Source organism: Poecilia latipinna, unplaced genomic scaffold (genome assembly GCF_001443285.1).
Source record: "Poecilia latipinna isolate Pla-1442-1.1 unplaced genomic scaffold, P_latipinna-1.0 Scaffold761, whole genome shotgun sequence".
Taxonomy (NCBI): Eukaryota; Metazoa; Chordata; class Actinopteri; order Cyprinodontiformes; family Poeciliidae; genus Poecilia; species Poecilia latipinna.
Window position 1 is genome coordinate 258,984 of NW_015113377.1, and position 11,598 is coordinate 270,581.

Here is an 11,598-nt window from a genome sequence, read left to right on the forward strand (position 1 = left end):
CAATGAGAACCATGTTTTTGGCATGATCACGAATTCCTGTGATGTTCTTCTGAGATTTTTCAAGAAGTCCTGAAGGTACGCACACACTTACTGTTTTTCTTTTTACTCACATCATGCATCACTGCAAACACAAGGGCGATGCTAAGCTGGTGTGAGGTTTTGGTTACTGATATTTAAATTCACAAATATATACAAACCACACTAAAATTAAAAGAAAATCTCTACAAGTGAAAACAGAAATGATGAAAATAGGGCAGAAAAAATATTATTTTTATTTTTCTACATTACAAAACAGCTAAAACTGTCCACATCAGAGTTTCTTCAGCAGCAAACGTTGCCACGCTTCCCTTCAGAGCAGGACTACCTCAGTGTTTCCCTGGGAAATGAAGACGTCAGAGCCTAGGCGTCCTCGTTATCACTTCCTACCAGGCTGCTATCAGTGGAGTCCACTCGTTCCTCCTGTTGCTCTGAGGACTGCGGTTCTGTTTGCTGGGGTTCTGTGGCGCTGGTGGACTCGCTGGGTTCTGTGTTGCTCTCTGCTGGTTTGTCGCTGCTGTTTTTCTGCATTTCCTTATCTGCTCCGTCCAAGAACGTAGACCAACCTTTGAGCCGCTCCTCGCGCTCACGCGACGTCTCTTCAACCTGCATAAACACGACACCGAATCCATCAGAGCAAAACGTTCATCTCAGTCCTCAACGTGTGTTTTTCTATTCATCTGGGATTTTTTTCAGTTGCTTTTTTTATAAGAATGAACAAAAATGAACAAAGATTTATCAGACAGACTGCAGCGTCTTGCCAACAATGTAACAGATTGGATGAAAAGGACATTTAAAAGAATCTCTTCCCCATTCTTAACTCTTTCACAGCCACAGCTTATCTTCCAAGATTTCTCTGCATCCATCAAATCTGATCAGCTGCTGTCCCAGAATGATACTGGGTAATGTGCAAAGAGGTAGCTACTAAGACAGTTTGCTGCAATGGGCTTTATTTGGAGGAAGCAGAGTAAAGGGGGCTCAAAACAAAACAAACCACTTTACACCTATGCATTACTTTGTATTGTTCCATTGCAAAATGTAAAGCAAAATGTATATTTGTAATGTGGCAAATTGTGGAGAGGTTCAACTATTTGCAAGGCTCTGATGTCAACATGAAAAAATCTCACAGCTGTCAAATATTCAAACTGCTGCAGACACAACATGATCAAGATCCGATTATTTGAAAAGACAAAAGAAAATGAAAAATAGCATTTTATATGAAAAATGAGAATTATGATAAAAACTCTTCTATAACACAAAAGGTGTGATAAAAGTGATGAAAAATGTCAAATCTGACCTGATAGTCTGTGGTTCCGTCCCAGAGCTGCGCAGACAGCTGCCGTCCTCCAAACCAGCGGCCGTTAAATGAGAGAATACAAGCATCGGCTTGTTCCGGTTCCTTAAACGCGACGGAGGCAACACCGTCCGGATGTCTCTGCACCAAAAACACTCTGTGACCACTGTTTTTGTTTTTCTGTATGACTGAATTAATCCAAAGCTTTAAACTATTGATGAAACTCACATCAAACAGGATGACTTTCTTGACTTCACCAAACTTCTCACACTCTGTCCGTAGATCGTCGCGGTACTCATTCAGCACCAGCGGGTCTTCCTGAAACAGACCGCAGACATGTTTCCAACAAACTCAATAACAAAGGAACATATATGTGAGTGTGTGAAAGTATTTATTTTCTGCACCTCAAAGTCACTGGGATGAAACATGTTTCTGATGATGACAACTTTTTCGTGCCTCTTCCTGAGTTCTCCTTGCTTCTCGGGCCTCCAGTCCAGCTGTCTGTTTGGACCAAACAAGAACTCAAGTCATCCTGGATTTATCTAAGAATGCTTACAGTAAATGTGCACAGATATAATATGCTAACATACTAAAACTCACTAACTCTAATATTTAAATATTCTACGGTTAAAAGTGCTATAATATCAGCCGAACTGACGCAGAGCACCAAAATGCAGACTCTCAATGCAAGAAGTTCAATAAAGAGAACGATTGAATTTACTTCTGTTGCTGGTGCAGCTTTTTTCTGTAATCTTTGCTTTTCTTCTTCTTCTTGCTGGCATCATACTGGCCCTTTAGCTCAAAGCGAGCTGCTTCCACATGGAGTTTATAACCTCTGACCTCTGACTCATCGATCAGACGTACAGCCAGAGCCACCGACTCTTTCTGCAGACACAGATTAACAGAAAAGTTGGGTGTTAAAGGACCAACACATCACTGTACATTAACTGTATTGACCAGCGAACCAGAAACAATGAGCTCCATGTATTTTTTTTACTGAATAAGTATCAACCAGTTGTACAGATTTTGTTCTGCTTTTTATTGATTGTAACAGTTAAAAAACATCTTTGTGCTGCAGGGTGAGCTTTACTTTACATGAACAAGCGTAGATAGAGATGCACAGACTAACCTTGAGGTAGCAGCAGAGGCCATCGCCTTTCAGGTTCCCGTCTTTGTCCTTGTACAGTTTCACTTTGTACTCTTCGGTGATGGGGTCCCGCATCACGATGCCGCACTTGGACATCAGCTCGGCAAACTCATCAGGGCTGATATCGAGAGGCAGACCTGAGGAGGAAGAAGAAAAGGCCGAAGGTTAGAGCACGAAAGTGACAGCAAACAGAGATAGCAGCTCTATATTTGAAGGTACCAACCTGATACATAGACATTTGTGTTTTTGTCCTCTTCGATATCAAACCATCCTACAATTACAGGGAAAAATGTTCTTTTAAAACAAGAAGTGATTCTGATCAAAAGACAAGCAAAATAACTAAAAATAACAGTTTTATCTCAGTGTAAGCTGGGGAAGTCAGCAGGCTGTACCTGGCTCTGCTTTCCTTTTCTCCCCTTTCTGCTTGGCTTCTTTAGCAGAGCTCTCTTGCTGCTCCGTGGCAGGAGATGGGGCAGGATTGGCTGATTTCTCCTTTTCTGGCAGCTTGCTGTTCGATTCCGGAGCCACAGGTTCAGAACCGCTCTGCGCCACGTTCTTGGCACCTGGATCTCCTTCCTCAGTAAAGCCGTAGTTCGCCTGGTAGGCTGCGATGAAGTCCTCTGTTATCTAGAGAAACAAGGCAGACCTGCTTAACACTAAAAGAAATCTGAGGCAAAATGTTTTGTGGAGAATTTCAAATACTCAAAGTAGCATTTTGAGAAACAAAGAAATTAAAGAAAACGCCAAAGACATGAGCATTCAGTGCTTTTACATGTTTAATCTTTTATCACTTTTGGTGTAGATCTATTTCTGATGGTTTGCAATAGAAAAAATATTATGATATTATGAGGCTGACATGGGTTGGTATGAGAGTCCTCCGCTAATAAAACACCAAAGTACAGTTTTACGATCTCACAATAAATTCAAACAAAAATTAACAACATGACGTAATTTCTTTAACCTAAAAATAAAAAAGCAATAAGTATTCAGACTACTGCAAAGACAAATCAACATATTAATCAGTGGTTAAAAATGTTTTGTAAAGCAGATAGAGCAGACACATTACAATATGCCTCCATATTAGATCATGTAATTTTTTTTGTCACGTCAATTTAAAACCCACACAAAAGCCATCAAAAATGTTCCAAATCTCATACCCATGCCCATTTGGACTAGTATAAAAAAGTAATGTGTAAAACTTTGGGGATAGTTGACTTTATATTACAAAATCAACAAAAAGGGCACTAAATATGACTTCAAATTGTCAATAACGGAGAACTGAAACGAAGAGTGCAGCAAAACAGCATCAAACATAATCTTAATGTATAATGTTCTTTTGGTTTAACTGTATTTTCTTTGTGTATAACTTTTTTTTTTTTATTACGTCCCATAAAGTCAAACTCCACTCAATCTTTCAGTGCAGACACACAGGTCGTACCTTGGGGAACCAGGCTTTTTTTTCATGGTCCCAGTCATACACAGTCCCGTCCACTGGATCAGTGTAGGTGTACGGATCCGAGCCGTCTGCATTTCTCTGTCCGTACAGCTCCTGCATTCGCAGCTGCTCCACAAACTCCTTGTTGGCATCCGATTCCCCGCTCATCTGAAGCCAGAGAGGGAGATGTTAGATCACACAGCTCAGTTTGCACGCCCATAATATTAGTTCATAATATTATTCATAATATTAGTTTTCAAAAGGACTTCAAATAATTGCGAATGCAATAGAGTAAAAAAAAACATAGAAGAAAGTGAAGAGGGACATTTAGTCGTTTTAGAATACATTCTTTATATTTACTTGGAAAAGAGTATAAAGTGAAGTCCATACCATATCCTATCACAAGCCAACAAGACAGACATTCATAAACGACTAAGTCATAAAAGTCTATTTTAAGCAAATTAAGTGAGCTAAATGGCAGTTTTATACAAGTAAAAGCATGACATTATCAAATTCTTTCTAACACTATTGTAATAAATTGCTTGACATTGGGATTATTTACTTGTTTATGTTTCATTATCTATGATCAACAAGAGTAAAATGGATCGTGTTAGCCGATTTAGCTAACGGTTACCTTTAAAAACAAATAGTCAAAGCACTCTTCACTCCAGTTGTTACAAAAAACAAGATAATAAATCCCCCCGATGAGATGTCGTTACTGGTATAACTCAGTTGTTTTAAGTGCACTGAGAAAAAAATAATAAAATGTATATTTTATTGCCAAACGAACTAAATTTTTACTCCCAGCTCGCGTTTGTACTCATTGCGCGACGACGCTTGAATGAAACGTTTCCGAGGTCAGAGTCCAAATGCGCATGTGCCAAAAGCTAATACACGTTCGATTTGTATTATTTCACCTACCTGTTGTTCTAAACTGATCCCAAAACGTGCAACGACTCCACCCGCGGCTCAGCGATAGATATTAATCGAGCGCACACTTCGTTGTACGTCAAACGGTAGCAGTTCAGTTAGCTTGCTAACAGGTAAACAAAACTGGTTAGTAATGGCAGAGAACAGCGGTAATATTAACGTCAATCCAGCCAACCTTCCTCCCGGAGATCCGCAGCTCATCGCTATGATTGTGGAGCATCTGAAGAACCGAGGGCTTTTTGACGAATTTCGCCGGGACTGTTTAGCTGATGTCGACACGAAGGTATCCAGCCTCTTTGCTTAGACAGATTCTTTGTTATAACTTTGGTGAATATAAAACATGGCATTGATTTCAAAATGGCCTTGTTTGCACCTCTTCTGAATGATCTAACCGAGTTTTGTTGCAATCGTTTTCAGCCCGCCTACCAGAACCTGCGGCAAAAAGTTGACAACTTTGTGTCGTCGCACCTGAGTACGCAGGAGTGGAACCCGTCCATCAATAAGAACCAGATGAGAAACGGACTCAGGCAAAGTGTTGTTCAGTGAGTTGTACAGAAAATACTCTAATTTATTTACTAGCTCAATAATGAGCACAGATCTGTTTTGCAGTATTGAATGTTCTTCATCAGTCTCTCTTCCTAATCGAATAGAAAATTACAAAAACAGTTTAGAAATCCCTCATCTATGTCATAAACTGTCTAACTTTCTCAAGTTTGAACAAAGTTTACTCAAGTAAGAGCAGCGACACTTCATAATAAAATTACTCAAGTAAAACTTAAAAGTACAACGTAGTAAAAATACTCCTAAAAGTACATTTTTTTCAAAAAAGTTACTCAAATAAATGCAACTGAGTAGATGTAACTAGTTATTACCTAACTCTTCACAACACTGATGAGTGCTGTGAATGGATAGAACATGTTATGTTCACTGATCAGGGGAAAAAATATTATTTTTCTGTTTTTGATCTTCCGGTCAACTTATTTCTCCGAACATCTGTACAGGACGCTATTGGATTGTAACAGAACATGTTTGACTATCTCTAAATAAGTTCTCCTCTTTCCTTTTAGATCAGGTATGCTGGAGTCTGGCGTGGACAGAATAATAACTCAGGTCGTGGATCCCAAGATGAACCACACATTCAGGCCTCAAATAGAGACCGCCGTTCATGAATTCCTCTCCTTAGACGGGAAAGAAGAGAGCAGCTCAAGTCTGAATCCTGCGCCATGTGAACCAACGGAATCTCAGGAGCCCCCTGGTGTCTCCGGCCCCAAAACCCCCTGAGAGGCTCTCTACAAGCTGATTTAAATTGAAAGGACAGCATTGGTTTTGAAATGGAGTTAAGAAATCTCCCTTTCTTGCTGAAGATGCACATACTGGACGTTGCTGGATGGTGAATCTGTAAAACTGCGTTGAAAGTTGCGGCATGGAGCCATTAAAGGATGAGGAGTTTAATAAAAAGGTTTTATGACTGCACACAGCTGCAGCTAAAAAGGCTGTATGATGCAAGTGCTTCTGCTCTGCCTTTTGGATTTTCTGTTTTTTTGTTTTCTTTTCTAGTACAATCTTTATGTGAAATTACACATATTTTTGACTGTATGTGTATATATAGTTTTTCCAAATCTGAGCAACTCAGATTGTATGTTAACACTGCAATATGTAACTTTTATTAAAAAATATAAAACATTTTTACATATTTGTTAAAATTATGTCATGACAGTATAAGACGGATAATCTATGAAAAAAAATCTAATTCTTCTGCCTTCTCCCAGTGCTCCCAGTACTAACTGCCCAGCACTAGCTACACCACTAAGTAAAAAACAACCAATCAGAGGAAAGAGGAGGGTCTTAGTGCTGTTAATCACTCTCTTGCTGTTGGTTGTTTTTGACCGGGGTCATGCATTTCTTCAGACAGCTCAGGGAGGGAGTTGATCTTTTCACAGATTATCTGTCTCATATTAAACTGTCAATGCATGGAGACAGTTTTAACAAATATGGAAAAACATTCTTTAAAAGTTACATACTGCTGCTTTGAGGCATTTTCTAGCCATGTAGGAGCATTGATGCAGACAAAATGTGATTGTTTTGCTGTTTGGATAATGAGAATAAAAAGATTATTAAGAAAACAGTTTCAAAGTCATACAGACATTACCTTCTTTATCCAAGTGTGGACATTTCTCATTACAGTGCCTCATGTTTTCTTTTGCTCTTTGGATTTAGCTTGTAGTATTGATCAAATGTACTGAGAAAATGTGGCTCTGCATTTTATTGTTCCACCTCCAAACTTGTCAGATTGTTGGAGTAACAGGTAAAATAAGAACCTGAACATCTTTCTATACTCATCTCTTTATTTTAAACGTTCCTCCTCATGATTATCCATGAGAAGGAAAAAAAACTTAACAAAAATGCACTCCATTCACTTTTCTGGCTTAGAACGTAATTAAGTTTTACACTAGGTGGCGATATTGTGCTTTGTTTTATAATATCATAGAGACAGTCAACGACTGATAATCATGGATAATATCCTGCCAAATCAATTCTCCAGATTTCACTAGCATAAATATGCAGTGACATACACAATGTCTTTTTAGCTTTAAATCCATTCAGTTGTTGCTTCATGCAGATTTCCAGCTATAGTTTCAGATGAATGTAATATGGAAATAAAATGGGATAAAAATAAACAAGATGCAATAGAAAATGAAGAACCATATCTACAGAGGCTGTTGTGAAATGCAAAATAGATTTTACTCAATTTGAACATGCTATATGGATGCAATTAAGAAATATATTTTTAAATGAAAACCCAATTTTTTTGAAAAACATGGGGTTGTTAGATGAAGACTACTCTTATGAATGAAGATTTTCTTGATTTTGAGTAATATGTTAGATCCTTACACAACAGTGTTATTAGCTTCAACTTGGGTTGTAAGATAACACAAGTTATCTTTGCTGCTTTATGGATTATTTCTATCTCTCCTTATCTGGGTGGGTTTGGAGTTATGGTATCATCATTCCACTTTTAGAAAATGTATTGAAAAATGCTTCATTAGATATTTAAAGCCATGTATTTATAAAAGTATTAAATTACACACAAGTGCCATAGTTAGGTGACTTCAGAAGGCAATTGTTCTACTGGATTTTATTTATGGGTATTAGAGTAAAGGGAGGCTGAATACAGATAACTAAAAAAATGTTTTTATAAAAATTTTTGAAAACCAAGACTCCATTTTATAATTATGTGCTGCTTCTTGTCAGTCTATCTCATAAAAGTGCTATAAAATATATTGAAGTTTGGGGCTTTGACATGACAAAATGTTAAAAGTTCAAAGACCATAAATACTTTTGTAAAGTAAATATATATCATTCTAATGGTACTGCTGATGTTATATTTTTTCTCTTTGTAATATCTAAACTGTTAAATCATCATGTGTAAGTATGTTTAATTCTGCATTTGATCATACAGCAAAATGTTACTGCAGATCTTCCTCCTTAGATACAGAGCAGATACTTGTGAGTCTCTTCAGCGTCTGCACAAACATACAGAGACTGGAGCTGGAGCGCTGCTCTCATTATAGCAGCATGTGGGAGGACAGGAAGGCCACACATGTGCACTGTTTGCAGAGTCTCACTGCATTCATATACTACTTAGCAGTGTGTGTTCAGTGAGAGGTCGTTGAAAGGTTGTTTGAATGAAGCTGTGGGATTTTGTTTTGAAGAGGGACGAGATGGAACAAGCAAAAAAGAAATGTTTTTCCCCAACTGGGCCCCTGAATGAACACAGACATAAACACACTCTGTCCCACTACCTTGACCTCTCACTGCAACACACAGATACAAACATACACACATGTGTTTGTCCTTGGACTACATTTAGTGAAGATGAAGTAGCAGAAGAGTAAGATGACGTATTTGTTTGGTTCTCGTAGCTGATAGCAGTTGGTGATAAGTCCCTTTTCTGTAAACCAAACATCAGATTCCATGGCTGGAAAAAGGAAAACGCAAAACAAAAAGCAAGATTGTAAAATCTGAGTTAACATAAGGCAAGAAAAAAAGAAAGAAAGAAACAAGACAAAACAGGACAGACAAATAAACATGGTGTGGGAGGGAGATTGCAGTCATAACATCTGATAATTTGCTGATGGTTTTAGAGTTGGTCTCGATTGCTTCTGTATGTTACAGCTCATTTCTGCTGTTTACAAGAAGGTAACACTGACATTTAATATGAAGAATACAGTACTAACCTAAATGCACTAATCTCTGGAACCTTTTTACATTAGATCTGCTCAAAGTATAGATTATTTTTTTAAAAACACTCCTTAAGACTCACTTCTACTCACTGGCCTTTGATTCTTGGTAAAATTGATAATTTGAGTCTGGTTTTGGGCTTTATGCTTTGCTTTGGTGAAAAATATCTATCAATGTTTTGTGTGCTTGCTTTTAGCACTTTGGTGCTGGCCTTGTTGATATAAAGTGTGACATAAATCAAAGTGGCATTGACATAAATCTTCACCACGAAGCAGAGTGTTATATAAATGACTGTTTATTGTTGGCAATATTCGTGACCTGTGTGGCACCAATAGCTCTCAGAATAAAAGTCATGTCTGCTGAGCCCTGGATTTTAAAACAAAATTGCGTAACATGGTATAATTTAATTTAATTGAACAGAAAAGCCTAAATTATTTCTACTTCTGGGCATAAGTGGCTGGTTAAGCTTAGTTTAACCAAGCTATCTGCTGAGCTCTGTTATCACCTGTTTTACAAGTCAGTCACAGAATTATACAGCAAGTTTAAGCTTGTAAGATCAGATATTAACACTGAACTGAGATATCACTGCAATGTTTTATTTGTTATAGGTTTAAAAAAGCAATAGTTGACAGAGACTGGGAGCTGCTTCAAAATTATTCCTGATAACCAGGTGGTGATTCAAAGCCAAACCAAACTTATTGTTGCACAGCAAGAATGAAAAATAAATTTAGAGATTTAAAATGTTGGCTCCTCTTGTCCATCTTTATCCAGAGCTATGCTGCTGTTAGCCCGGCAGAAAGCTGCAGAAACGAACCACCTCTGAGCTCCCACTGATCATTCATAAATCACAAGTGGAGACAGCGTTATCCCGCGCAGCTGTGAGTTTATTAAAGAAAAATACAGCTGGCAGCAAAGGACACAGGAGTTCTCGTGCAGCATCAACACCAGCACAAAGCAGATAATCTGCTTTAGGTGTTGGTTGAACTGTGTAATGATCTTGTTGTTGGCTGAGTAAATGCTTCAAACTGAAATCATTAGTTTCACCCTCTTTTATCGTCTCATCTGAAACTATTTTTGAGTGTTCTTTATTCTTGCAAATCCTACACCTGGCAAACCATACATCACTATGCTGACCGGGGAGCCAGTTTCCCTCTAGCGGGCCTGTGAATAACTTGCTGGGATGAAACAGAGGAGGTGAAAAGTTTCTGAGTAAACAGCTTTAAATCTTCATAGAAACTGCAAAGTGTCTGGAAGGATTTTTGATGAGGAAGAAATCATTTGTTGATATTTGCGATACATCTTGTCCTGCCATCAAGTGTTATAAAAACATATCTTAACCTGAACTTAATCTTAAAAGTTCTGAATTCTATCTCATTTATCCATTATGTTCCAACAATTAGATTTTAGATTTGTGTCATTTAACTTCTTATTTGACAATCAAGTATTATTGCCATAAATAAGAGTGTGACTTAATGATATGTAAAATCGGCCTGCCATACACCATCAAGCGTTACCTCTCTGCTAGTCCTACGTTTCTTTGTGCACGTATCCTTCCGGCTTGGAGAGCAGCTGTAAACCCTCATTCAAAGTGGTTTTGAATGTTTGACCTTCACGCTCCCCCACAGTGCGTGATGTCAGAAGAATTTCACTTTTCGGGAATCATTAATATGTATTTTTATTCTGCCTTTTTGTCATCATCATCATCCATTTAGCAGGTTAAAAGTGTGATGGACAATTATATGGGATGCATTTTGCCCACTGTGGTTCATTTACTGATAACATGATAAACTCTCGACTCTACATGTGCTGCGCGTTCACGGTGCTGCGCTGTGATTGGCGAAGACGCATGCTCCGTTCAGTCCGGTGAACGCGCGGCGCTCCTGCGGGTTCATATACCCGCGTTTCTCTGCCGCACTAAACTGACCACACTCCTGCAAACAAACACAGTCTAGTAAAGCTATCGGGAAAATAATAATAATAATAACAATAAAAGATGATGGTGAATGTGTCTGCTGCGATGTTTCTGCTGCTGGGCTGTAATCATCTGCTGGCCATGGAGCTGCATGATCATATCCTGGAGAAACAAGGGAGCCAAGTCAAAAAGCGCCTCTCCCTTCAGAGCACAGGTGAGTTCACACCGCGAAGTTATATTTTAGTGAAAATGTTCACCTTTGGATTTGCCATTTGAATGCTGCTTCTTGATGTGCATGAAGTGCTCTCTGATCCATGTGCTCATTATCATAGCTTCTCCTGCTTTAAAATGATGTGACTGCTAAGTCAGTGAGCAACCAGGGATCTGAAACCTTAGACTGGCTCTTTATATTCAGCTCCGGGCTTCAGTGACTCCATCCTGCCCAGGATCGTTCCCTCTACACCAGGTGTCTCCACTGCACCACAACCGGCTGTATTTTAACTAAAACCTCAACCAGACATAGACAGAAAAGTCTTTTTAACAAGTACTTGTGTTTAAGCATTGAAGATTGCAACACAAAATATGAAAATAAGTCATTTACC

At 38.5% G+C, this 11,598-nt stretch overlaps 3 protein-coding genes across 4 annotated transcripts in view; 2 read left to right on the forward strand and 1 right to left on the reverse strand.

Annotated features, from left to right (window-relative positions):
• Positions 1-249: 249 nt before the first annotated feature.
• On the reverse strand, positions 250-5,101 carry htatsf1 (HIV-1 Tat specific factor 1). 2 transcript variants are annotated; one of them, XM_015046016.1, is made up of 10 exons: positions 5,018-5,101; positions 3,916-4,080; positions 2,870-3,104; positions 2,701-2,748; positions 2,460-2,614; positions 2,052-2,215; positions 1,735-1,831; positions 1,559-1,648; positions 1,334-1,471; positions 250-642 (listed from the first exon to the last, which is right to left on the reverse strand). In XM_015046016.1, exons 1-10 carry the CDS (start codon positions 5,060-5,062, stop codon positions 400-402), a joined length of 1,380 nt encoding a protein of 459 aa, XP_014901502.1. In that variant the 5' UTR covers positions 5,063-5,101; the 3' UTR covers positions 250-399. The 2 variants fall into 2 exon arrangements, with proteins under 2 accessions (XP_014901502.1, XP_014901503.1); XM_015046017.1 differs by lacking the exon at positions 5,018-5,101 and adding an exon at positions 4,547-4,750.
• bod1 (biorientation of chromosomes in cell division 1) lies at positions 4,848-6,531 on the forward strand. Its single transcript, XM_015046020.1, has 3 exons — positions 4,848-5,125; positions 5,260-5,384; positions 5,910-6,531. Exons 1-3 carry the CDS (start codon positions 4,976-4,978, stop codon positions 6,121-6,123), a joined length of 489 nt encoding a protein of 162 aa, XP_014901506.1. The 5' UTR covers positions 4,848-4,975; the 3' UTR covers positions 6,124-6,531.
• A 4,403-nt stretch (positions 6,532-10,934) lies between these two features.
• Positions 10,935-11,598, forward strand: part of stc2b (stanniocalcin 2b) — a 9,773-nt gene continuing 9,109 nt past the window's right edge. Inside the window, exon 1 of the mRNA XM_015046018.1 lies at positions 10,935-11,210. Coding sequence (XP_014901504.1) covers positions 11,078-11,210 — 133 coding nt within the window. The 5' untranslated portion in view covers positions 10,935-11,077. The remainder of the gene's footprint in view (positions 11,211-11,598) is intronic.